This window comes from Penicillium bovifimosum (genome assembly GCF_028826915.1).
Source record: "Penicillium bovifimosum strain IBT 22155 chromosome Unknown utg000005l_segment0_segment0, whole genome shotgun sequence".
Taxonomy (NCBI): Eukaryota; Fungi; Ascomycota; class Eurotiomycetes; order Eurotiales; family Aspergillaceae; genus Penicillium; species Penicillium bovifimosum.
The window spans coordinates 1,141,806-1,167,771 of NW_026622714.1; the positions used below are offsets into that span (position 1 = coordinate 1,141,806).

At 50.9% G+C, this 25,966-nt stretch overlaps 9 protein-coding genes across 9 annotated transcripts; 4 read left to right on the forward strand and 5 right to left on the reverse strand.

The window, feature by feature from the left end:
- Positions 1-223: 223 nt before the first annotated feature.
- Positions 224-631, reverse strand: N7515_005612 (uncharacterized protein; the record flags this gene model as incomplete). The annotated part of the gene is made up of 1 exon (XM_056666356.1): positions 224-631. One exon carries the CDS (start codon positions 629-631, stop codon positions 224-226), a length of 408 nt encoding a protein of 135 aa, XP_056519952.1.
- A 1,305-nt stretch (positions 632-1,936) lies between these two features.
- On the reverse strand, positions 1,937-4,139 carry acuF (phosphoenolpyruvate carboxykinase PCK1; the record flags this gene model as incomplete). The annotated part of the gene is made up of 4 exons (XM_056666357.1): positions 1,937-3,277; positions 3,556-3,756; positions 3,827-3,902; positions 3,958-4,139. The coding sequence occupies 4 exons, from the start codon at positions 4,137-4,139 to the stop codon at positions 1,937-1,939; spliced, it is 1,800 nt and encodes a 599-aa protein (XP_056519953.1).
- A 3,499-nt stretch (positions 4,140-7,638) lies between these two features.
- Positions 7,639-8,703, forward strand: N7515_005614 (alpha/beta hydrolase; the record flags this gene model as incomplete). Its single annotated transcript, XM_056666358.1, has 1 exon — positions 7,639-8,703. One exon carries the CDS (start codon positions 7,639-7,641, stop codon positions 8,701-8,703), a length of 1,065 nt encoding a protein of 354 aa, XP_056519954.1.
- Positions 8,704-9,267: 564 nt separating this feature from the next.
- On the forward strand, positions 9,268-9,410 carry N7515_005615 (uncharacterized protein; the record flags this gene model as incomplete). The annotated part of the gene is made up of 2 exons (XM_056666359.1): positions 9,268-9,345; positions 9,396-9,410. The coding sequence occupies 2 exons, from the start codon at positions 9,268-9,270 to the stop codon at positions 9,408-9,410; spliced, it is 93 nt and encodes a 30-aa protein (XP_056519955.1).
- Positions 9,411-9,790: 380 nt separating this feature from the next.
- On the reverse strand, positions 9,791-10,812 carry N7515_005616 (PEX11 family protein; the record flags this gene model as incomplete). Its single annotated transcript, XM_056666360.1, has 3 exons — positions 9,791-9,953; positions 10,028-10,505; positions 10,746-10,812. The coding sequence occupies 3 exons, from the start codon at positions 10,810-10,812 to the stop codon at positions 9,791-9,793; spliced, it is 708 nt and encodes a 235-aa protein (XP_056519956.1).
- A 1,343-nt stretch (positions 10,813-12,155) lies between these two features.
- N7515_005617 (putative MFS phospholipid transporter (Git1)) lies at positions 12,156-13,976 on the reverse strand (the record flags this gene model as incomplete). Its single annotated transcript, XM_056666361.1, has 6 exons — positions 12,156-12,266; positions 12,319-12,589; positions 12,643-12,953; positions 13,016-13,034; positions 13,088-13,686; positions 13,803-13,976. 6 exons carry the CDS (start codon positions 13,974-13,976, stop codon positions 12,156-12,158), a joined length of 1,485 nt encoding a protein of 494 aa, XP_056519957.1.
- A 1,542-nt stretch (positions 13,977-15,518) lies between these two features.
- On the forward strand, positions 15,519-17,125 carry N7515_005618 (proteasome regulatory particle lid subunit RPN7; the record flags this gene model as incomplete). The annotated part of the gene is made up of 3 exons (XM_056666362.1): positions 15,519-15,983; positions 16,050-16,876; positions 16,933-17,125. 3 exons carry the CDS (start codon positions 15,519-15,521, stop codon positions 17,123-17,125), a joined length of 1,485 nt encoding a protein of 494 aa, XP_056519958.1.
- A 602-nt stretch (positions 17,126-17,727) lies between these two features.
- Positions 17,728-19,645, forward strand: N7515_005619 (putative alanine aminotransferase; the record flags this gene model as incomplete). The annotated part of the gene is made up of 3 exons (XM_056666363.1): positions 17,728-17,857; positions 18,083-19,335; positions 19,391-19,645. 3 exons carry the CDS (start codon positions 17,728-17,730, stop codon positions 19,643-19,645), a joined length of 1,638 nt encoding a protein of 545 aa, XP_056519959.1.
- Positions 19,646-21,245: 1,600 nt separating this feature from the next.
- N7515_005620 (copper fist DNA-binding domain-containing protein) lies at positions 21,246-22,828 on the reverse strand (the record flags this gene model as incomplete). Its single annotated transcript, XM_056666364.1, has 2 exons — positions 21,246-22,696; positions 22,753-22,828. The coding sequence occupies 2 exons, from the start codon at positions 22,826-22,828 to the stop codon at positions 21,246-21,248; spliced, it is 1,527 nt and encodes a 508-aa protein (XP_056519960.1).
- Between the last annotated feature and the right edge of the window lie 3,138 nt (positions 22,829-25,966).

Genomic DNA, 25,966 nt, shown 5'->3' on the forward strand with positions numbered 1-25,966 from the left:
CCAATTCGAGAAAACGAAAAGCCAGTAAATACCATTTTCATCAAAGAACGGCCCATCAAAGTACTCCTCCGCAGTCTCGCATACTTTGCCATCTTCTCGTCTAATAGATCGCGGCCACCTGTACTCTCGCATAGACAGATACCTTTCTATGGTCTCCGGAGGGGGTGGACCGAGTAAGGCTATCATTTCAGCAATTTGTAGTTTAGCATCATGACGACCTTGATCATGAATATGCTGGAATAGCTCCTTCTCTCCAATCATATCCCACAACTTTGTCTGGGATTAGCGGATGCAAAAACAAGTTGCGGAAGAAAGAGACGGGAGAACGCACCAGAACACCAAGATTCCAAATATCCGTAGGCATTTGCCATCCAGTACCGAGTATAACCTCTGGCGCCCGATAGTGGTCTGGCTGGATAGGATGAACGCCGAAGTCGTCGTATTCCCTGATTCTGGTTGCTACGCCAAAGTCGACAAGCTGCGGTATACTTCTCAGGCTTTTAAGTGGACCCAGGTCACTACGGGACTGGTACACTGGTCGTCCTGTTGGGTCAACCTTGGAAGCCATGGGATTTTCAAGCTGGGAGTCCATAAATTCAGCAAGCACGGTTGGGTCCTCGAAAGAGACCATGATGTTCTCAAGCTTTAGATCTAGATAATCACTTTCGGTTCAGTATTACCGACGAAAAGCCAAAGCCAAAGCAGAAGAGGAAGAATGAGTACCGGTATGAACTGTCCTGCATTCTTTGTGCAAATAATCAAGCCCCGTAAGAAGAGCACCAATGTATGTTTTGATAAGCGGCAGTGGCATCTTTCTACCCTCAAAGCGCCGCTGATACATCGACAATGATTCCCTCATAGGCGGATAAACAAGACACAAATGAGGACCATTCGGGCCTTTGACTTCGAAGGAGTCTAGTAGTGTTCGCATAAGCGAGCGGCCGCGATGCGATGGGTCCGTCGTGGCAATATGGGTTTCGATGTCGCGCTCACGACCAATGGACCTCGTATTATTGGCAATTTTCAATGCCACAACGGTTTCTGGCTCTTCCAGTTAGAGATAGGGAGCTTCGGACTAGACAGGAATTCAATGAAACACCCTTGTAGATCACGCGCGAACCATACTGTTGACGACACACCCCAGCCAACCTTGACCACGGTTTGGTAACGATCGGCGAGTACATCTCCAGGTTTCGCTGGGTAAAAGGCCTTGGAATCGTATAGCGGCGTGATCTCTTCATCAATCAGTATGCCGGGCGGTAGAGGTGGCCCGGTAGAAGATATGGTTAACGGTTTCTTGCGAAGTGAGGCGGAGCAACGATGGATGAATGGCCTCATAGTATTCATTGCAGACTTACTCTCCGTAAGCCGACGAGAGAATATAACATCAGGGGCTGTTGAAGAAGATCGAGGAGTCGACTGGTGAATTGATCACGTGGAACAATCCTGGGAGGTAAACAAGCTGTCAGCCAATGAGATCGGATGCGATCAGTTGAGGGTTAGCGGATCGGCAGTTATCTGATCAGTCGGGATCTCGAACTTTTGAACAATCAATGTTGAACCCAGATCAAAGTCATTGACTCGACAATTTGATAAGTTTCCAGGGCAGAGAATTGGAGAAAGAATCAACGTAATGTATTGTCATTTTGAATGTATTGATTGAACTATCGTGGAAGGAAATATCGTTATTATCGCAAACACCGTACCCAGCCAATCGAGATATACGGCATAGATACCAAAAGCAATAAAAGCAAACCCAAAACATCGGGGGAAATCAAAAACATATCCAACGCTCGTCCCGATACAAGCGGCAGACGTCGAACTGATCCAAAAGAACCAATCACCAAAAAGCAGCACGCCATGCAAATGACTTATTCATCCTGTTTGGGAGAACAAGAAACAAGGAGAAGAAGAAATTTTTGAACGCTCCAACCCTCTAAACCTGGGGAGCAGCGGCGAGGACATCAGGGGTAGCTTCGTCGGAGTACTTCTTGAAGTTCTCGTTGAAGAGACCGGCAAGCTTGGTAACCTCGTCCTTGAAGGAGGTGGTGGCAGTCCAGCTCTTCTCGGGGTTGAGGAGCTCGTCGGGAACACCGGGGCAGGTCTTGGGGACGGGCAGGTTGAAGGTAGCGTAAGTCTCGTACTCGGCCTTGGCGAGCTCGCCGTTGTGGATGGCGTCGAGGATGGCACGGGTGTACTTGAGAGGGCAACGCTTGCCGCCGGTGGTGGCGCCAGCGCCAACCCAGCCGGTGTTCAGGAGCCAGGCGTTGACCTTGTGCTCCTTCATCTTCTCGGCGAGCATGCGGGCGTAGCGCATGGGGTGCAGGGCCAAGAAGGGCTGAGCGAAGCAAGACGAGAAAGTAGCCTGGGGCTCAGTGACACCGTCCTCGGTACCGGCCATCTTGGAGGTGTAGCCGGAGATGAAGTGGAACATGGTCTGCTCGGGGGTGAGCTTGGAGATGGGGGGCAGGACACCGCGGGCATCGCAGGTGAGCAGGATGATGTTGGTGGGGTGGTTGTCGCTCTTGCAAGGGATCTTGGCGTTCTCAATGTACTCAATGGGGTAGGCGCAACGGGTGTTCTCGGTGAGGGTGGCATCGTCGTAGTCGACGTTGCGGGAGATGGGGTCGAAGACGGTGTTCTCGAGGACGGAACCGAAGCGGATGGCGTTGAAAATATCGGGCTCCTTCTCGGCGGAGAGACCAATGCACTTGGCGTAGCAGCCACCCTCGATGTTGAAGACACCCTGGTCGGACCAGCAGTGCTCGTCGTCACCGATCAGCTTGCGCTTGGGGTCGGCAGACAGGGTGGTCTTGCCGGTACCGGACAGACCGAAGAAGACTGTGACGTCGCCGTTCTCACCCTCGTTGGCAGAGGAGTGGAGGGTCAGGACGTTGTGCTTGACGGGCATCTCGTAGAACAGAACGGTGAAGACACCCTTCTTCATCTCACCAGCGTACTCGGTACCGAGGATAACCATCTCCTTGTCGGCGAAGTTGATGGCCACGGAGGTGGCAGAGGTCATACCCTCTGTGAAGCGGTTGGCGGGGAAAGAGCCGGCGTTGTAGATGACATAGTCGGGGTGGAAGTGCTCGAGCTCCTCGCGGGCGGGACGGATCAGCATGTTACGCATGAAAAGAGCGTGGTAGGCGCGAGCGCAAACAACGCGAACGCTGATGCGGTAGCGCTCGTCCCAGCCGGCGTAACCATCGACGACATAGATGCGGTTACGGGTGTTGAGGTAGTCGACAGCACGTTCACGGTTAATACGCCAGACCTGTGATGCATGTTAGTGACCAGTTCTGTCATGACGTCATGCACGTGATATGCCTCGGGCCAAAGGGCGGGGAATGCGGAGCCGCATGTGGGCAAGATATGGGGGGGGCAAAAACGGGCCAAGGGAGGAAGTATGACATGAATGATGATTCGCCAGAAAAGCTCGACACTTTTGGTCCATATGCAAGGAATAAAAGTGGAGCTCATCGGCTGCCAGTGCGAAGCTCCAATGACGGCAGATGTGTAGGGCAAATGCAAAGGTAATCAAGAATCACTTACGTCAAGGGTCATAGGCTTGTTGACAGGTCCCCACCAAATATCGCCTTCTGATGAAGCTTCCTGGACAATACGCTTGTCGGAGGGAGAACGACCAGTCTTAGCACCAGAGTATGCGCTCAAAGCACCGCTGGAAGTGACAGCGGTACCAGTCTCGTAGACAAGAGCATCTTCGTAGAGGGCAGGGACAGAGGGGTTGGCAATCTAGATCATGTTAGTTATGTGGACGATATACACGACGAGGTATCAACTGTAAAGGATGGAGATGTCTTACAATAGCGACACGATCGTAGTCAATGTGAGCAGTCTCGTGGAGCTCCTCTTCGAGCTCAGTGTGTCCCTTGCCAGGCCTAGTGAGAACAGTTAGCGACGAGGTCAGGCCAGTGAGGTATAGAAGCAACATACTGAACACCACCAGGGTGCAGGGCAGTACGATTCACAGATGTGGCAACCATGTTTCTGAGTGAAGTAGAATGATAATTATTGTTGCGTTGTTTCGCGACTTGTTGTTGAGAGAAATCTGTAGCCAGAGGACCAGGAGACGAGGTGCGATCGAGGGGTATATAATCCTTTGCGGCAGAGGCCATGGTTACGATCGGACTTGGTATGAATGACTGTTCTCGTGCACTTTCCGCAGTGTTTCTCCACAGTTTCACGGGTGATGTCGGGGCTAAGGGCCGAGCTGAAGCGGCCAGACGGTTGGCGATGGGATAAAGCGTTGCCGTGGGGTCGCGAAATGCTGGTAGGCGCAGTCCGAGTTGACCCGAATGGTTCTAAGTGGACACGAACTTGGTTCGGAACTAAGGGGGCTCTATGACCGGGATGGCAAAGAGCGGGGAGCAAATAGGAAGGAGTAGTTGAATCAAAAATAACTCAAGTTGATTTTCTGGTAGATTAGAAGGAGAAGAAGGGATGGAGTCTCAGATTTCTGGGGAGTTTTTATGCTGTTCTGTGACGGTTGCGGTCAACTTCCATTCCTCCAGGTTTGCCGTTTGCCATTAACTAAGTTAACTTTGTCTATTTCGTCAATCACTTTAAACAAGTTCTTGTTGAAGAAGTATATTTTACTAGCAAATCCTAACAATTGTAACCAATTTCTTCACGGACGACAGGAGATGACGCACAATGACTTCACTGGGTCGATATAGTTCCCTTCGTAGTGCCGGCCCAGAATCGCGGGGGGCTGACCTAATCATGTCGATCGCCATCAACCCGGAAACAAACAGAAATTTTTGATTTCCCTTCCGCTATCTCTCCATTTCTTTTCGGCTTGCATCAACCCGAATCAACATCGGAATGTTTGTGGGAGAAAGAAATTGGAAAAATTTACCCAGAAAACTCGGATGACGACAGGTTCGGCTGCAAAGTCGGAACGATGGTCTGGACGCAGGGTTCAGCAGCAAATAACGGCGTTTAGCCAAGCCGAGGATGATGCACCTGCATCCATCAATGGCGGCGGTGGGGACCAATCAGATCCCATACATTTCTTACTTCCTGCACTAGGCGGGTGGGCAACTGGAGAAGATAATTGCCGCTGGGTCCCAGGTCCTGCCTTGACTGGTTTTCACTGGTCTTCACTGAACGACGATAATTGCTCGTCGTGACTGTGCAATGAGATCAACGCCTTACTCCGAGCCGTAGCTGGGTCTTTACGTGCTGAAATGCAAGTTCAAGGGAAGGGAATATGCAGGTTACGTATCAACGCCGAAGGCCATGTCTCGAACAAGTACGCAGGAATAGATTCAATGCCATGACTCGTTGCAATGAAGTGGTCTGTCGTGATCGTACCATGGGCTTTGCGCTCTCGGTCGCGATGTTCCATTCGGGATTTGATAATCACAAGTGTGGCTTGTGCAAGTCTTTGCTCAGCCCATGCTCAGCCCAAACCCCAGATCCTTCTCCCCGTGATTAGCGGCGGATCCCGAACCGGCTACGGCCTCGGGATGAATTTTTTCTCTTTTTTTTGTTTCTCGAATTCCACCCGAACCATTCTACATAGTTGAGACTTGAGACAATTAGTGATTTTGCCCGAATTGTCTTACGTATTACGTTGTTTGTTCGAATTCTCTTTCCCTGCTGATCATTTTCAATTTTTCTGCCTTACGCGTGACACGAATACCAGAAGGCCAGAACTATGTAACAGAGTTGAGGCTTTTTCTTTCCCCGATGAAGTAAGGACTGGTGGAGAACAAGGGGTTTCCCTCCGCAGAACCTAAGATATCCAAGAGAAGGCTGAGCAACAACCCGTGATCTTTAAATTCTCTGACTCTATTCACAGATGCCGGGACCTTCAGCTTTGCCCCTTTCTACGGCGTATTCCACACCCGTAGTATTTTCTTCTTTTTCTGTTATCTGACCCGGATCAATATTCAGCAACTGCACTAGCTAAGCTACAGGCGTTCTCGGCCCTTGATATTGCTCCTATCCAATCATTTCTGAAACTTAGCTTCCTAATTCACCCGTTGTGATATGGTCTTCGATTTTCATTCGAGTCTAGCTATCTGACTGTCTGCCCAACCCCTGCCGGCAGTTTGGCACCGGTCCAGGCCGGTTTGGAAGGGCACGCAGATCGACTCGTCTCCTATTTTCCCCGAGGACTACATACCTATAGGGCCGATCAGCTGCACGTCATTGTTGATATTATCGCGAAGGGTCTGATGTATTTGTCTTATGAGCTTAACAAGGAGCCCTGGAGTAGAGTAACCATTTTGAGTTCAGCTCCAACGTAAACCCGACGGCATTTGTCGTATCATGTGTACGGCTAGATCCAATTCCGATATCGTGACTCGTCGCATTAGGCAGAATGACTCCAGTTCTTGCACAGTTCTGTCGATGGACAGCTCTTGGCGTCTTGGCCTGGAATCTGGGGAAGATGTCGCGTGGTCTCCTCATCCTAGCTCGAACTGTGAGTGGATGCGGGGTATAGCGTGGGCTGGGGTTTAACTTATCCCGGACTGTTGACTGGACACCGGTGGACAGGTACACATGGACCGTGACCATGTCCGACAATTCTAATTTAGGTGTCGGCAATTGATATAATTTCAATGTAAATAGATTTATGCTGCCGACAAATCCATGTAATTCTCCGCTACGGTGGACATAGCTTCGGTTCCCTGCACCAATTGCCGGCCTTCCAGTCATGAACAGAGGTATCAGCTCTGTCTTCGTGCTCATCACCTTCAACGTGCGATGCATCTGCAGGTGGTTGTCACGAGAACAGATCCCACGTAGCATATCATAGCCAAGCTCGCTTGAAAGCTCCAAAATCTGTGAGCTAGAGATATCCTCGGGCTGCCTCGCTCCAAAAAGTAATCTGTGCCTCGCGATCGACGTGTTTCACTCATCATCGTGACTTCGAACACCGCCTCTCTCTACCACCAAAGAGAAGCCGGAAAGCTGGCTAGGGTTCTGCTTGATAGTTTTAAACATTCCTGGCAGTGAGAAAATGACTATGTGTAGGTATCGAAGCCCGGTACCTACCTGGTCATAGGTGGCCCGAATAATGGAAGAACTTATCCGAGAGGAACGTCGTAGGTAGGTAGTTCCTAGGTACCTAGGGCAGCTATATATCCTGACACCTGCATACCTATCCACTGGGCAGACACCGATGGAAATGCCCCGGGAGAGATCGGAGGGAAGATTTAGTGCAGTGACCGAGTGAGATAATTTCTGGAGCAATTTGGTATTGGAACAGATGTTTCAATCCTTTGAATGTCCTTACATGCGTTGAATTAGGGTTGCAGCCTCAGGTTAGGATGGCTGTTCCAGCCTCGGGAGTGGGCCTGGACCAAGTAGATCATCACTCGGCCCGATCTATCAACGGATGCCGTCATACATTGAGGGCTGCACAGTTAGACATCGCCATCAACACCTGCAGTCTTGTTCTGTCCATAAACTCACCATGTTGTACATTACTGTGTACAGGGATATCCCTTCTACCGAAATAAGCAACACCTGAGTCACGTCACACACGCCACAGCATGAAGGTTCAGTGACCAACAATTTACATCAGTCCACATCGAGATTCCGACAGGAACAGATCATCAACCCTGCAAGTCAATTCTAGCCACATACTCACCCTCGAATATGCCATCCATATCTCCCTCTCCAAACCGATCAGGCCTCGCCAAAAAGGCCAACCGCTACCGCTTCCTCTCAACCCTCCTCTCCCTCTTAGACAGATACCTCTCCCTCCCCCTCCCCAAAAGTCCAAGACTCGAAATCGCCATTCCATCAAAAGTGAGCAAAACCCCCGGCTCAATTGAACTCCTCATTTACACCGGCTCCACCCCCCTCTGTCCCCGTCATAATAATCCACCACTCCCGGCCCGCCCCGTCCTCCTAAATTTCCACGGCGGCGGCTTCTCAATCGGACATGCCCAGGACGACGCGCGCTGGGCCTCAACAGTCCTGAAATCTTACCCAGACGCCGTAGTCGTAAGCGTCAACTACCGCCTGGCACCCGAACACCCCTTCCCCGTCGCGCTAGAAGACAGCGTCGACGCCATCCTCTGGCTCTGGCAGCACGCAGACCTATACAACCTGGACAAGAAGCGCTTTGCGGTCTCCGGATTCAGCGCAGGCGGGAACCTCGCCCTAGCAGTGCCGATCCGATTGCACGAGGAACTGCAGAAAGAGCGCTGGGCCGGTCTGGGGAAGATCGAATTGGCAGGGCTGATTGCGTTTTATCCGAGTGTTGACTGGACGAGGACGCGGGCGGAGCGTGATGCGACGAATCCGGTTGCGGCGAAGAAATCGATGATCTCGCCTGCTATGTATAAGTTCTTTGATGAGTCGTATCTCTTGGTTGCAGGGTTGCCGAGACGGAGGGGGACGGGGAGGGTGGATATGTCCCATCCTTATCTTTCGCCTGGGTTGGCGACTGAGTCGCTTTTGCTAACGGCTTATCCTGAGGCTGTGGCTATCTATACTTGTGGGTGGGATCAATTGCTTGTTGAGGGGAATGCTTTTCGGGAGAGGCTTGAGGGGTTTATGGGGCAGGAGAAGATGGGGAGGGTTGGGGGGTTTGTGGTTGAGGATGTTCCTCATGGGTTTGATAAGAAGCCTTCGTTTTGGAAGGGAAATAAGGCGAGGGAGAGGATGTATGGAGATGCGGTTCGTCAGTTGGAGGGGATGTGGAAGGTTGATTGAGGTTTTGAGGCATGCAGATTGGTATACAGCCGTATACTGTGTACTACTTCTTCCCAGTCTCTCCCTTACATCTATATTGGGACCTGGCTGTAGCTGAGGCAGCAAAAGTGATTTGCAGGAAGGCGGCTGTATAGAAGCACAAGCACATGAGGATCAAGTACAAGGTTGCACAACCAAGACTGTACCCCGAGACAGCGTTTGCGGTGATCCTCTCACAACGAATAGCCTCGGAGTCGGGACAAAGCGAGACGGAGTATCAGTAACCACGTTACCACGAACATATCACGGGCACGATCATTCGCTCTGATAACAAAACCACCGAATCAGCTTGTTGACAACAGAAAGATGACAAGAGCGGGGCACCTGGGCAGTCAGGCGGGGTAGAAAAGTCAGCAATTTTCGCGCCCAACATTGTTTACTCGTTTCCACAACTCGAAATATTATTCTCTCTTGAACAGTTCTTCAAATCCAGGTATGTAAATGGGCTATCTCCTGGCTCCATCTCTGGTGAGGACCCGGGTGGTTTGCTAACTAACTTCACCTCTCAGATCTACATCTACAACAATGAACGGACACGCTGCCTGCCCCAAGTGCGGTGCTGCCACTGATGGCACCGGTAAGAGCTGTGGTGCCTGTGGTGCTGTATGTTTATCTCTGTGTACTTTGGTTTGAGCGTATCCTAACGAGACTAGACCTGCCCCGTTTAAACACTCCCTATTACATAGGCCGTGTTGTCGACATCGGAATTATCAGGGCTGTTTGGGGTCCAAGGGAGTCATGATGAGCCAGGATTAGACATGGAGAATGTATCCAACATGTCCATAGCAGTTATGCGAGCATTATTAAACCAGATCTGTTCGTAACGAAGTGCGATTGTTATATGTACGAGAACCAAAGAAACAGTACATTCTCTTATACACAGTAATAAAGATGAAGATCTGTTCGTAGGCAAGTAAGGATATAGAGTGCACAATAAAACGTCTTCATCTCCCCATTCTCCAAAGCTAATAGCTGAGCCCGAGACAGGAGATTCCAAACACTCCAACAGAGGGTATCACCAACCACCCACTTCATGATAACTCACCGCTTAAGCGGTCTTGAGCCACTGGGAGCGAACACCAATCAAACTGCTAATGGTACCAGCGATACCGACGATACCATCGTCGAGGTTAAGGATACCGGTAGCAGACAAGGGCGCCGCGAGATCGCAGACATCAGAGATGAGCTGTATACGAGCAACAGCGCGCTCCCTAAACAAAAAGCAACCGACATTAGTAACCCACTCAAATCTCTCACCAAAAAAAAGGATAGGAATAAAACATACTTCTCAATCTTCTTCGCCTCAACAACACCCTCACCCTCCTTGCGATCAATCGCCTTCTCCCTCTCATGCAACCTCACAAGAGTATAAACACCCGCCACAGCGCTGAAGATCAGTCCCGCACCCCAAGAGCGGTAAGCAGTATCCTGCAAGCGCTTAACGGAAGCCAGCTTCTTGGCGCCGATGGCATCGACGACGGTGATGGCGTCGAGAGTCAGGTAGCCGGCGTAGCCGAGCTGGCGACCGATGGCCAGGTATTTCAGGATCGGGTCGGCGGGGGCCTTGTTGTCGAAGGCGATGGCGGCGGCCTTGAGGTGCTCGAGGAACTTGCCGATACGCATGATCTTGCGCGTTGTGCCAAATTGCTTCTTGATCGCATTGTAGGGGTCGATGGCGGATTGGGGCTTGTTGGTTCGGTATAGGTACCACGCGTAGAAGCGGGAGAAGTATTGGATTGTGCGGAGGAGCTTGTCGCGGCCGACTGTGGGTTTTGGTTAGCTGGGGTTTTTGCGAGATGGTGTGGTTCTTGGTGGCGATAGTATGGGGAGGGAGGGGGGACTGGGCTGGGATGCGCGAGGCTTGACTAGCTGTTGCGTGACACTTGATGTGTTTCGCTACGGTCGCTTGGTTGGAGACTGGGAGTTTCTGGGGTTGTATGGAGTGTCTGGGGTGCATGGGGTGGACGGGCACGTCCGGGGATTTGGGGGATATGATCACGTACCCGTTGTCGCGACGAAGCGCAGCCAGTGCGCCAGCGCAGGGTGGTAGATGAGAGTGTTGGCGACCATTTTGGGTGTGATGTGTGTGTTTGGACAAGGCTGAGGAGGAAAATTAGGAGTAGAAGTGATATTTCTAGAGTAAAGGGGAGTCGGTAATTCACCGGGGTATGGAGCCGGAAGACCGACCTCGGCTGAACTCGTGCCTGTGGGGGGGGATCTCGGAGCCAATCTACTCTGACATGACCTTCAATGTTACTGCTTCCATAGGTTGTCTTCATTTCATTTACTTCCCTGTGAACTACTTGAATCTCTTGAATTGCTTAATTTCCTTTGAATCCGCTTTGATTGTTCTCTCCACTCGGCTGTCACTCTTCCTTAGCTGCGTACGTTCAGTCATTCACCATCGAGGGCCTTTCACGTGAGCCTACGTCATCCATCCCATTCCTCCGACAGCCGTTGTTTCAATCTTTTTGACCGTTTAAAACAACAAGTAGACTGAAGTAGTTCGATAATTCGGCTGTACTTCATTTAACTCTCCCGTCGTGCTTTGAGTGGATAACGATGTGACTGTCCGTGCTGGAGTGGGTTCATTGCGGAGCCGGTGCGATGTTGTAGTAACCACCGCGTTTATGCCCATTCTGTTGCCCCCGTAGACAGCTCTCTGTAGACAAAACGTATTCCTTCTTTCTTCATGCTGCTTTTTGTTAGCAGATTCAGCCTTATCCTTCTTGGGTTCAGGAAGCAGTATCTCGCTTTATGCTGTGTTTTCGGCTTGTCCTCGGCGACTTTGTCCTTGGACTCATTCTTCTTCTCGCAGCATTTGAAGAAGCCTGCGGCTGCTGCAGCTGACGATCTTTTTCAATTCGTCGTTCCTCAGAAGCAATCAAATCATCAAAGATGTTGTGAAGGCTCTTGTCGTAAGACCAGTCATCGTGAATTGAGACCGCGTTTAGCCAATGCTGGCATGCAGTGTTGTTACTAACTGCGTGAAGAAACACGTGGATAGCTAAGAGAGATGAGACACGCTGATCAATTGGGAAAGCTTCTTGCATCATGTATACAGTAGATTTGGTAAGTATTGAAATATTAGATGGTTACTGCACCACTTCAATGAAATCGTCATAAAGCCAGGAATCTTGGAATTGCGTTCCTGGTGTCTGTCCCGCGAAAAGGCACTGCCCAGCCAGATCACGAACAGACCAGTCGATACCAGCGTTCTTACACATTAATGGGCCTTGTCGCAGGGGTAGGACGTATCTCAAGTCAAAGTCGTTAAGGGTCCCCTCATTTCGGGATTACTGATCGGGCACTGGCGCGTAGGGTCGAATGATTTAGGGGCCGGGGAACACAGCTCAGATGGGCGGGCATGTGCGTGGTCAGTCGCGATAGGGCTGGTCGGGGGCGTGATGGAATTACTCCGGGCGAACCTCGGTCTGGCGGTTGTGGTTTCCCATTGTCGTGGTGTCGTAGCCATTGGCCTCGAGGTAGGTGCGGAACCTGGAGTCCTCGAAGGTAATGGTATCCTGGTAAATGTTTAGCATGTTATCGATGTGTTTTGTATGCAATATATCGTACCTGATTGATCTGTGGCAACAAAAACAGGGCCATGAATGCAGCCAAAATGCACAGTGAACTGGAGACGAAGAATGGATCCTGGCCTGCGCGAATCTCGTTCGGTGCGTTCTTTTGAATGACTGGGATGACGTAGGCACCCACGAAAGCTCCAATCTTGCCGAAGGCAGCAGCAAAGGCGTAATACTGACCACGGATAGCAGTGGAGCTGGTTTTGGCAGCGCAGAGACCAATGTTGTCGCCGGGTCCCATTTCACCGAGGGCAGAGAAGATACTATTTCGACTCGTTAACATGGAGTATGCCTAATTGGATGCTGGGAGACTTACCCGAAAACAACAACAAAACCTGCGACATTTTCCGGGGTCGCAAGCCACTTGTAGCATCCAGCCATGATAAACCCGATGATACCTTGCAGCCCCACACCAAGGGCAAGGGTGTAGCGAGGGCCAATCCAATCACTAACGAAGGCACCAAGGGCAGAGCCTGGAATGTAGAAGGAGTTCACCACGGTAGACCATCCAAAGCTCTTCCACAAGGGAGCATTACTTCCCAGGATGATACTCAGCCAGGCCGAGGAGTAAATGGAGAAGCTGTAGGCAGAGAAGTCGTAGAGGAACCAAATGATAGAGACGACGGCCTATATCAAAACCAGTCAGTTAACCATTGAGATCCCTGCCGAAAATAGGATGGGAGTTGTACCAAGCGCTTCCAATAAAATCTATTTTCGTCAGTCAACAAACAACCACATTAGAAACGACACATCGGACTTACTTGATAATCAGCCACATTGGGAACTTGTGCATGCGCTCCCTGTGGAATTCCTCGGGTTCGTCCAGCTTCAGTCGGAGGTACATTAGACTCAGAGGAGGAATGACTCCCAGCCCTAGAGCCACACGCCAGCAAGCACGCAGATGATCTTCGGTGAAAATGAGAACGAGAATCATGGACACCAAAGCAGCAACGACGAAACCGAAATCAATCTGGAAGTTGGTGAACATGATGAACCAGCGATTGCGATGGCCGGCCTTGAGCTCCCCGGTATTCTCGGCAGCACCCACTGACCCAGCAGGATACTCTCCACCGATACCGACACCCAAGAAGAAACGATAGGCCGTCAGGGCAGCAAGCATGCCACCCAGACTGCCACCAGCTCCGTAGGAACCAGCACAGAGAGCCGCAAAGATGAACAGAATGATGGTTGAGATCATCAAAGACCATTTCCGCGACCAGTGGTCACTAGTATAACCAAATATCAGCATGCCTAAGACAGTACCAGCGAAAACGATCGAGGAGACGTTCTGTTGAGCGGTCGAATTGGTGTATGCATCTCCATAGATCTTTTGCAGCATGGTACCGACAGGGCCAATGATCTAGACCAAAGCAGTCAGTAAACAGAATAAAACAATGGGAAACAAACCCTCCCGAGATACGTTTCTGTCACACAACGACGCCGTGGAGCTTGCATGCATGATGGTAAACAACGTACCGCGTTCAAGTAGCCATCGGAAAACAGGCCAGCACCACAGGCAATAGTAGGCCAACTGCGCTCCCATCGGCCTTTTGGAATCGCGTCGAGAGGGGTAAGCTCGACGGGCTGCTCCTCGAGAGGCGCGACGCGTTTCTCGGACATCTCCTTGGAATATGCGTCGGGTTCGGCCATTGCGAACTGCTTGTTGGAAATGCTGGTTATTGTGCTGACGAGGCTTTGACCATGCGCCGATTGAGCCTCACGGAGGGGTGGGATATTTACAAGGATTACCCGGGCACGAGACCAATGTGTAAGGAGAGATACTGTGTCACGCGATCACAATGAGGGAGTGCAGCTGGTTGAGTATGAGCTTTCTCTGAGGAGAAGAGAGAAGAAAACGGTGGAAAAGGTGGAAGTCCCGGAAATTTTGGACTGGGTCGATCTAACAGATTGGGGATAGCATCGCCCTAATCATATGTGCCCGTAAACTCCCCCGACAAGGCCCCCAAATCGCGGGTCTACGTGCATAACGGAGAATGGTGGGGCCCGGCCCCCGAGGTTCATGGCTCTAAGCATATGGGCTTAGACAATACAGGCTTGGTGCCTGTTGTTGACCAATGATAACGCATTATCGTAGATATCAAGATTCAAGGGCCACTTTGTAGGCAATTTTGTAGCCAATGATATGTCCGTCTGGAGAAGCCGGTCGGGGCAGGTTACACTTCAAACATCGGCCGTTCCGAATATTCTGGAAGAGCTGCCCGAAGGTTTCTTGTTGATAGTTGAGTAACCTTGCAATCACTCAGGGGCATACTGTGTAGTTTACCGGGAAGTCAATGTATCAGAGTGAGTATCCTCGCCACGTGCTTCGATAGACTTTTGTAGACCATGGAAAAGGGAATCAAGCACCTGACTCCAAGTCTCCAACCACCTGCCTCTTTGATTAAGCTTCTTTCCGTCCCCAGGGGCCTTAATTGAATTAGGTAAGTGCTAATTAAAGTCGAACCTTCCAATAACTAACTGTGGCGTCTCGGGACCTCGGGACACAGGCCCAATTACCTAAAGCGGCAACGACGGGAAATGCTGTCAGATAAGTACGGCAAGTTCAACGGGTTCCCTGGAACAACCTAATGCCTAGGTACATGAAACAAACACCGTGACTGGGGACATCTATGCATGTATACCTGCCCGCTCAACCTATTAGCCATACATTCCATGGAGCCAATTCCAGGTGTTATCACAATCGCCTCAGCCCTATGCGGATCATGCACGCCCAGGCCATGAGATTCGCTTTAAGGACCAGCAATATTGGAAGTCCATCGCGCCCTTTCTACACAGTAAGGGACCCCAATAATAGTCAAAATTTGTCTCCCAGAAGTGTCATCGGTTGGGATGATCAGATATTCATACTCCAGCATACCCCAAGTTATTGCAAATATACACGCGAGCATTCGAGCAAAATTGTAGAGACAAATCTACCAAGCAATGTGGTGGCATGACAAAAGTTTTGATAAATTGACTGGGGAGGCGACCTACATCTGGTAGGCAGGTTGAGATGGGAGAAGAGAGGCTCGGCACCGGAGAAACATTCCCCCTGCTGAGCTCGGCTCGGGCTACGGTGATGCACCTGGCTTGATCTCATCAACATCACCAGCTCCCATCCTCCAATACACTATCGCATCTCCTTGCTGCTTGCGGAACTCTGCTTATTAGATTCAGTCCGCCATTGTCATTATGGGGTCCGATCCACAGTACATCAAGTTCCCCGACCTCTCCATCGCCCAACATGTCTTCAACCTTTCCAACCCAGCATGTGCCCCAGCTGTCCAGCAGTCCTCATTGAAGAAGCTCCAAGATGTCATCTCAGAGCATAAGATGGCCCCCTTTTACCGGCATTTAGCCCACCCCACAGAGGGTATCCTGAACAGCTCCGGTGAAGGTGTAACACAGCTCCCCCAAAACGCAGGGAACTCAACGAAGCCTCTCATCACGTCCAATCTGCTGGCATCCCGCAAAACACCGCTCAATATTGATTTTCCTTGGGACGAGAAACTCTACCAGTCTTTATTGGAAGATAACAAGAAGGAATTAGAGACCTTCCAGAAGGAGGAAGATGACGCGGAAGAGGCTGCTGGTGAGACTGAAGTACAAGCTGCGCGCGGAAAGCGAGCCGAATTCTGGGCTCGTGTGGGCGATAAGGTAAGATTTATTCGTCCTCCCTTGTCACGCTTCTGAGATCGTGAGCTGACAAGACTGTTATTATAGGACAAAGCTATCGAATCGCACGAAGCCCTCCTCGAAAAGACCGGTTTCCTGGGCACCAAGATCGACCTGGTGATGGCTATGCTCCGCATCGGATTGTTTTTCGGTGACCTTCTCTTTGTTAACAAGACCATCGAGCGGGCAGAAACATTGGTAGAGAGCGGCGGAGACTGGGACCGTCGAAACCGTCTCAAGGCATACAAGGGATTGCACTTGCTCACTATTCGCTCTTATAGCCTTGCCGCCCCTCTGCTTCTCGACAGTCTGTCTACCTTCACAAGCTACGAACTCTGCAGCTACTCCTCGTTGGTGATTTACGCTGTGCTTGCGGGATCTTTGTCCCTCAAGCGAGTAGACTTCAAGGCCAAGGTTGTGGATGCACCGGAAATCAAGGCCATTCTTGGCTCTGGAGAAGAGCAACTGGCTGCGCTCAGTGGGGAGATTTCTTCTGGTCCCGGTGATCGGGACGAAGAGATGAAGGAGGCAACAACAGCACTTCCCATACCCGCTGGTGCCAAGACCGCCGTTAACATTTCCTCATTCTCTACCGGCTCCGGCGCGGTAGTAGAGACCGAGGTCCCAGTTGATTTCGGGCCGCTCGCGAAACTGGTCACCAGTCTCTACAACGGTAACTATCGTCCATTCTTTTCCGCGCTTGCGGCCGTCGAGGAGCAATTCCTGATGCAAGACCGGTACTTGCATGAGCACCGGGCATGGTTTGTTCGTGAGATGCGACTCCGCGCCTACCAGCAGCTTCTGCAGAGTTATCGTGTGGTGGGACTGAGTGGCATGGCCAACGACTTCGGTGTGACGGTAGACTTCTTGGACCGGTATGTGCTGCTTCACTCTTTTTCAACAACAGGACCCTTGCTGACCAGAATTACAGTGACCTTGCCAGGTTCATTTCAAACAACCGCATTTCATGCACTATCGATCGCGTCAATGGTATCATTGAGACGAATCGGCCAGACGACAAGAACAAGCAGTATGCCGACGTTGTGAAGCATGGCGATTCTCTCATCACCAAGATCCAGAAGTATGGCCAAGCCGTGCGTCTCCGTGGTAGTGAGCGAAGCTAAAGTGGTATGTCTATGAACTCAGGAGGTACAATAAGCCTCCAGACCACAACCTACGATTGATTATGTACGTCTGAAATGGAGAATCTTCCTTGCCGCGTGTCCTTGAAATACAATAGAATCGACACTTCTAGACCCCGGGCTCTGCACAGATTCCATGACAGGGTTAGTCACTCAAGTAGATCATGATGTAGGCCCCCGCGTCGGGCGGCTCCGGAAAATGAGTCGGCATCGGACAAACGTCCATCTGACTTTCCGAGGGAAAGTGATCGTCGGTGATCGTACTACCAAGTATCCGCACTGCAAGATCGTAGATGGCAGATACGTAAATGTTGACGCTGTACTCCCCATCATCGGGCTTGGACGAGGAATTATCGGAGCCACGTCTCTCTCCGTGTGACAACTGATATCCGACCATCCTTATCGGTACCTAATCGGCTGCCGGTGTGGGGAAAATGCTGACTCACAGTATGCTCACCGCCCAATGGCCAGGGCCTTGGATTTTTTTCCCCTTCTTCCTCCGAATCGCGATCGGACACTCACAACAGGAAGCCGTGCCGAAAGGGACATTGATCAATCTGATCCTTGATTGACCATTCTACAAAATGTCCTGGCAATATAAGCTCGCATCCAGCGTGCGGGCGGCTCCGCTTCGGGCGCTGGCAACCCGGCCCAATGGCCTCCTATATCGCCCGGCAGCCAGTGGCACTGCGGGGTGTCTCTCCACTAAGCCAGGTACGTGGGATCACCCCGGTATTATACTCTGCGGAACTCCGCAGTCTTTGGCGTTAGGGCCTTCTCGTCATCATATTATGTGATTTATACTTGCGACTCCCATATTTGCCCACTTTTCGTTGCAATCTTCTACCCCAAACCATCCATTATCATTCTCTCAATATCGGGGCATCTACTAGCGTCTTCCTGATTTGAATCTCACTAACCTCCTTCGGGTCAATTCAGAGGCCATCATGACTCCAACCACCGTCTCATATACCGCGAAGCGAACTCTCTCGGCTTTCCAGACCCAAAAATGCCTCAACATCGACAACATCAACCAGAACGTCAGGGAGGCTAAGTACGCTGTGCGCGGTGAACTCGCTGTCAGGGCCGAGAGCTACCGTCACCGTCTGGCTGATGGCGATAAGTCTCTGCCTTTCGAGAGCGTGATTTTTGCCAACATCGGAAATCCCCAGCAGCTCGACCAGAAGCCTATCACTTTCTTCCGCCAGGTCCTCAGTATCGTCGAGAACCCGTTGTTGTTGGAGAACACCCAGGCTCTCAAGGAGTCATTTGGATATAAGCAGGACGTGATCGACCGAGCCCAGGCTCTGTTGGCCAATGTACAGAGCGTTGGTGCCTACAGTCACAGTCAGGGTGCCCCAGGCATCCGGGACAGCGTCGCCAAGTTCATCGAGAAGCGTGATGGCTTCCCTTGCAACCCTCAGGATCTTTTCCTGACTACCGGCGCTTCATCTGGTGTGAGCACTATCTTGAACATTATCTGCAATGATCCCAAGGCCGGTATTCTGGTCCCCATCCCTCAGTACCCTCTCTACACCGCGACCTTGTCCCTACTGAATGCCCGCTGTGTGCCCTACCTCCTCGAGGAGGAGAAGGCATGGGGTACCGACGTCAACGCGATCCTCAAGTCCATCGAGGAGGCCAAGGCTGCTGGCACTGACGTGCGCGCCGTTGTTGTAATCAACCCTGGTAACCCCACCGGTGCCTCCCTGAGCGCCGACGACATCAAGAAGGTTCTTGACATTGCCGCAGAGGAGAGCCTTGTTGTCATTGCCGACGAGGTCTACCAGACCAACGTCTTCAAGGGCGAGTTCGTCTCCTTCAAGAAGCGCCTACGTCAGCTCCAGAAGGAGCAGCCTGGCAAGTACGACGACGTTGAGCTGGTCTCGCTGCACAGTATCTCCAAGGGTATGGTCGGCGAGTGCGGTCACCGCGGTGGCTACTTCGAGCTCGTCGGCTTCGATGCCGAGGTCCAGGAGCAGGTCTACAAGCTTGCCAGCATTTCCCTGTGCCCGCCGGTCGTCGCGCAGTGTCTGCTCGAGTGCATGGTCAACCCTCCCCTGGAGGGCGAGCCCAGCTACGAGCTTTACCAGAAGGAGTACACCGGTATTTCCGAGGGTCTGCACAAGCGTGCCCTTGCCTTGTTCAACGCTTTCCAGCGCATGGAGGGCGTTGAGATTCAGGAGCCTCAAGTATGTATTCTAGATCTCCATCGAAACTGTCGCACATGACTAACCAACTCAACAGGGTGCCATGTATCTCTTCCCCACCATCAACCTCCCTGCAAAGGCCGTCGAAGCCGCCAAGGCCGAGAACCGCGCTGCCGATGAGTTCTACTGCCTCGCTATGCTCGACGCCACAGGTGTCTGTGTTGTCCCTGGTTCTGGCTTCGGTCAGAAGGAGAACACTTTCCACTTCCGCACAACCTTCCTTGCCCCTGGCACTGACTGGGTTGAGCGCATTGTTAAGTTCCACTCTGAGTTCATGGACAAGTACCGATGAACATGTACAAATGTGTAAAGAAAGACTTGATGAACATACGAAATGCTTAGCCCTGCCCTGTACTGTTGGTTTCCGGGGTATGTGGGTTCGCCAGCATTTACGATACCTCTGGTCACGCTTTTACGTTTACACGATATGTATCTTTGGCATCCATCTACCGGTGGATGTGGAAATGGTTTTGGCTTTGATACCTTATATAGACTACTGATATCTATGGTTGGCTTGTCAATTTCGAATATCCTGTTGATATGCTTTCTGGGACAACCTATGCATTGCGTTGTGGCTATTCTTTGCATCTTCTGTTGATCTAGGTCCTGCATATTCCGGGCATATTGTTAGAGAGTGGATATAGCTGCATGGTTCCAAACCTTTCAATCACATTTCGGTTTTCCTGGTCTCTCGGGTTGACAATCACCTCTTCTCTTACCACCAAGCATAATAAAATACACCCACACCTACAAGGCTACATGAAATTGAAAACCCCACATGATCTGACATGTCATAAACCATTTCTCGGCTCTCAATGCCGAACGCCTCGAACATCCGAAGTCTAACATGCATCGTACATGCGTAGTGCAGCATGATCACTGCAGACCGCATCTTCGGTCATGGACACGCGTCGGCTTGGCTAATGCTTAGCTGTTGCTTAGCTGTGGCAATCCCTGTGGGGGGGGGTTCTTATTATTCGTGAACATACCTACCTACCTAACAACCTTGACCCATGTTGGAGACATACGTATCGTGTACGCGTGTATGTATATATGTTGGTAGCTGCCTGCCGGGACACCTCATTCTAATGTTGTAGGTATGATCTATAGGTATTCTAACCTAGGTACCTACCTACCTAAATTATGAGATAGGTACCTAGCATAATTAGTACCTTGATATGGTTAATATTCAGGCAACGTAATGCAAATCCCGACTTTCCAATTCGCCATGAGGCGGAGCTGAGTGTGTAACCTTACCGGGATACCGTGGAGGGAACTCGGACTTCTCACCGCTAGATGCCTCGGCCTGGGACTGTTCGCAGATTGACGCTAGGGATTATTACATGTGTCCTTCGGTATTGAATTATACCTGGTTGATACCTTGATAACTAGATAGGCGATGAATGATATCATCGTTCGCTGTCGAGGGTATATCATATTCTGCGCTGGCTGGAGAACCAGTTAAGGTGCATGGGCAATCCTAGGACAGATATCTGCTGAAGTAAGTGGTGTATATGGGTATCAACGCCCGAAGCCAAAGTGTATTTAGGTATCACCCAACCCATGACTCGTTGTACATGAAGAAAGGAAAAAAAAAGTCTATACATCCGGCGAAAATGCAAAGCAAGGCAAAAAACATGTACGAAAGTAAAGCGAATGAATGTACACGTCCGAATCGCAACCCCTCTAGATTGAATGGCTATCAAGAAAGGAATCTAGACTGGCTAATGGAACAAGACAAACCAGGCATTTATCATCATCTCTCATCAAGGTCATGAAGACGGTGTGGAGGTGGTGGTAGATTGACGCAAGACAGCAAGCCCCGGGACAAAAGAAGTAAAAGAGAAGATAAGATCAGCAAGAAGGCAACGCGACTCCGTGGTTTCTATGACCTAAGCCCAAGACTGTTGGAAGAAGCCGTCGTCCAGAGGCGGATTGGCATCGGCACCGAAAAGACCGCCAGGCCAGATGGGAACTTCCGATGGCGGCGACGGACCGCTGGTCATGGGAATCGAGCTCATGGGCTTGTACCCCGGGATCTGCGACATGGCGTAGAGATCCTGCACAGGCAGCGGTTTCCCATCCATGCCCATACTGGCGTGCAGCTGGTGCTCGAGCGCAGCGGTGGACTCATTGGCCGACTTGAGGAAGTCATCGATGTTGATCGATTCCAAGTCATTGGACGAGAGAAGACGCGCCTGGGGGAGACCGACCAATGAGGATGCAGAACTGACGCGCAGATGATCCATGTCGGACGCTTCACTCACGCTGTGCAGATCGTGCATATCATTGCTGGCATGGCCCAACCCGGGAAGCGGCCCAAACTCATCGGCCTCGGAGATCTCCCCCGAGGACGATGGCGCTGGGAGACCGCTGGGGTATGCGTTGTATTCAAAGCTGGCGTATGAGGGGGCTTGTGTGCTGGTTGCAGTAGGCATGTCAGAGTACAGAGGGAAACTTGACCAGTCGACCGATGGTGCACCGAGGCCCGCAGATCCCAGAGGCATCTCGGAATCCGGAGAGGTGAAATAACACTCCTGGTAAGGTTCATGGAATGCCATACAAGTGACCGGAGAATTGGTGCTTGTAGTGGGGAACGAGGCGAAGGAAGAGACGTCCAGCGGAGGCACACTAGTCACAATTTGCTCGAGAGGGTATTTGTCCATTGGGGCAGGAGCAGAAGTCGGCATCGACAGCCCATCGTGGGTCCGGTCTATTGATGGAGCGGGCGGTGGGAGTGGAGCGAAGTTATCGAGATAAGAGTGTTCGACAGGAGTAGCGTTCACATCATTCTCAATCCCCGGAACAGGCGCACTGATGGGAGAACTTCTTTGCGACGTTTGTTGTGACTTGGGGAATTCGGACAGGGAGAGGGGCTCCTTCACGAAGGTCGACTGACTGAGCGGCAAATGGTCTACAGACCGACGGGGTAAGTCCGATGGGTGGTGGACGCTATGCGATCGCGGGATCGTATAGGGCAATCCACATTTGTGTGCCATGTCATTATGCTTGTGGGCGGGTTTATGATGGCCGTCGCGGAAAATCGTAAGCGTTGATTCCGATTTGGTAGACGTAAGAGGCGGTTTCCGCGAGTGTTCAGCTGGCTGCGGGGGAGTGAAGGGAAGACCGGTTTCGGGCACAGTATCTAGGTGTTCCTTCTTGAGCGCACAAGTGCAGCGTTGGCCATGAGAGCAGCCACAGCGGCCGGAATGAGAGTCGTCCTTCTTTTTCTTGTCGCCGCAATCACACTGGGTGTGTGTGGTCCGAGACTTGCGTAGGCCGCGGCAGTGGGTGCATTGAGAGACTGGGCGGCCTTTTTTGTTGATATGGGTCAATTGGCGGTCTGGGGGGTGATTAGCACGGAACCGTGGTGGTTAATAGATCGCAAGAACGGCATACCACTGTGGTGACAGCTGCTGACTCGGTGACCCCGGACGCAAGCATCACAAGCATACTTCTCACCGTCGATGAGCATCGCTGCGGTGTTACTTCGAGGTACACATGCGATGATTCGCGAGAAATATAGGAGAAATTTTGGGAAGTATTGTAATTCGAGGGATCAAGTTCATAGGCCGAGAGATATCAAGCCGTCAAGGCGATTTAGGTCGGCCCCTTGGAGTGGTCGAGTCGTGTAGAACAAATGAACAAAAGGGTATAATCGTATAGTCGAAGGTCCCAATGCGCGGAGGAAGTTCACAGAACACCGGAGCACAAAATGTTTGCTGATAATCACCGCACTGTTTGTAATTGGAACAGAAAGCAGTCGGAAAATTGTAAATCCAAAAGGGTATCAGGCGCGAGGTCGAGGAGGGGGGGTTCAGGGATCGGAGAGTAAGAGAGAATAGAACAGAGAGGAGATGGGGGGACCAAGCCTACGCACCGTTTGGCGCCGGCCGTTAGACAGGACACCAAGTACCGGTAGTGGCGGCCAAGATAAAAAGCGTTCGACGAAAGGAGACGTTTGGACACCCTATGAAGAAGGGAAAAAAGAGGAGAGGAAAGAGGGCGGGCAAGGTCCGTTAATAATGGGGTACGAGCGAGGATTTTCGCTGCGTCAGTGGTGATTGTTGGTGCCCGTAGAAACAGGTACAGGTACGAGCTTGGCATGTATTGTAATTGACACAGCCTAGCACTGGTTAACAGTGGGTTTGCACTGGGTTTGCACTGACCTTTGGAGAAATTACTGTATTGATGTACATACGGGGAAATATTTCAAAGTGTGTACTGTATTTTTACTTGATCCGGCGCATTTTCTTCACGATATTCGACGTAGAGGTACATGTACATGCTCGAGATGAACTGACTACTGATTTTATTTGCATGTATTCTGACTAGCTATGTACTATGTACGGAGTACATACTGTACTTCCATATTGTAGACCGTACTCCGTACATAAATGTAAAAAACCCTTTCCCCCTAAGGTCTTCGACTCCACCGTCCCACTGGAACTACTGCTCCTTAGGGTTTGTTGGACGCACATGAGAATGAGAATAAGACATTGAACTCGGCTATTAACTACTCACTGCCAACCTGGAACCATTCCAAGGTTCTAGATGTATACGCACCACACAGCACCTCTGAGTGGCAACCGAACCCATGGCCATTGCACTTGTCCATGGAGAAATTTTCCCTGCAATCATCATCTTAGCCTGGAGGAATATCCGGACTGAACTCTTGGCCCTTCGGAACGAACTTGACCCCACTAACGATGGATCTCGTTAGTAAAATCTGGGGCCGCACATCCCGACCTTGACCATCACCAAGTACACCACCTGATTAAAGCTCTACCATAATGTCTTTTTCTTGTGCTACAACACCCTGGTTGCTGGGGCTGAATCTATTATTATGGGAGCTCGTGCTAGTGTTCTTCGATCCAGGTACAGACTTTAGCAAAGAACATTCCATAATCCCTGCAGATTTCCCGAAGCAGAGACGAATGACAGTCCTTGACGCAGAAAGCTCACCTGGAAGTGGAAAATGGGGTCAAATAAAAAGGGAGAAATGAAGAAAAAGAAGAAAAAAAGAAATGAGAGCCAGTTGAGGCAGACCACGTATGTTGGACACGAGCCAGACTGAGGGACAACCGTTACAGTGTTACCATACCGTACAGATGCATGTCATGAGTGGGGCGATGGCGTCAGTGTTCCTGCTTTGAGCGGCCTGCAGAGCAGTTTGGGGCGGGCCCTGATCTGCGTTGCGCTTTTCCCACCCAATGGAAGGAGATGAGGGTGGGGATGGCCGATGGACTGTGAATCTGTGATTTGATATTTGTGGGATTGGGAGGTTTCTTCAGTACTTACTGCGTACGCGGTATGAGAAGTCCGAGAGAGAATACATATCCCAGGACCCTACGACTTGCCTGCTGTAGATCAACAAGTGCACAAAGACTTTCCCGCCTATTCCCTGAAACGGACACTAGGGATAGAGACAAGGGTCGTGCGGGAAGACAATTGACTAACTTAGTGCTCCTGCGAGAAATTTGCTTTTGCTCTTTCCTGGCCATTTCATTCGCTCCTACTGCGAGACTACGTGCTGCATCTACCTCAGCGCGTTTATCGCGTGAAGTCTTGGAAATTACCGGAATGTAGATGTCCTGTGGCTCAGGTTTTGCTCGCCACCTTCCTCGCAACAGCATTATGGTCATTGATATCATCTGCATAGTACTGACAGTGAAGCAAGTTAGCACAAACGATAGGTTCTTAACACCAGAACTTCTAGTTACCTTAGGTGATAAGCGTAGTTTCCAACACAATTGTCAACTCAAGGCGATCACTATCACTCGGGTCTGGAGGCGTATAACTGAGAGCCCTACCTAGAATCCATAAACGAACAGGGTGTACAAAATACATGGATAGAACCAAAGACACGATACAGCCTTGCAATGAGAAGCTGTTGATTGAATTGTGATTTCTCCGCATGCTCGCTCTATGGCATTGTCGATGGAAAAGCAAAGTCCGAAAGGTGCCCTGGCCAGGGTGCAACGACATCATGGGCCATGGCCTTCCGCCGAGTTATCCTCTATGGTTGACAACTCCCGCCACGTCTGTTACTTTCCTTTGAAGAATGACAGTCAGTGCCTCAGTGGTCCCCCGTTCATATGACCAGGGACTTGAGCGCCCCTGTTGAGAAACGCATCTGCACACCTATCACGGTGATGATACAGTCTTTTCAACAATAGTCTCCGCACAAGATGGCAACGCCTAGGCATAGCAGCATAGCAAGATCAAGTGTTCTCCCAATATTCAAGATGCCAAGGCATCTTAGATTGAGACATGTCCGATGCGCTCCATTTGTAGTTCATCCGACGCCGAGGGAAATAGTATTAATCCGCTCGACACGCAGAAATGAAAGGCCGTCCTCCGTGCGATCATCCAAAAAACAGACCTCGGGGAAGTAAACAACGGTGTATAGCTTCCAAATAGAAAATGATTCCAATGAAATACTCTGTTGAAATGTTGTTGCTCGATGCGGCCGTCTCGGCACTAGCCCCTTCGAAAATTCCCCGCGAAATTTTAGACGAAACTTCGCTTCTGGCACTTCGCGTTCTACACCATCATCCCTCCATCAACCGGAGGCCCGCGTTCCCCTAATCCATCATCTCTTGCGTATTTT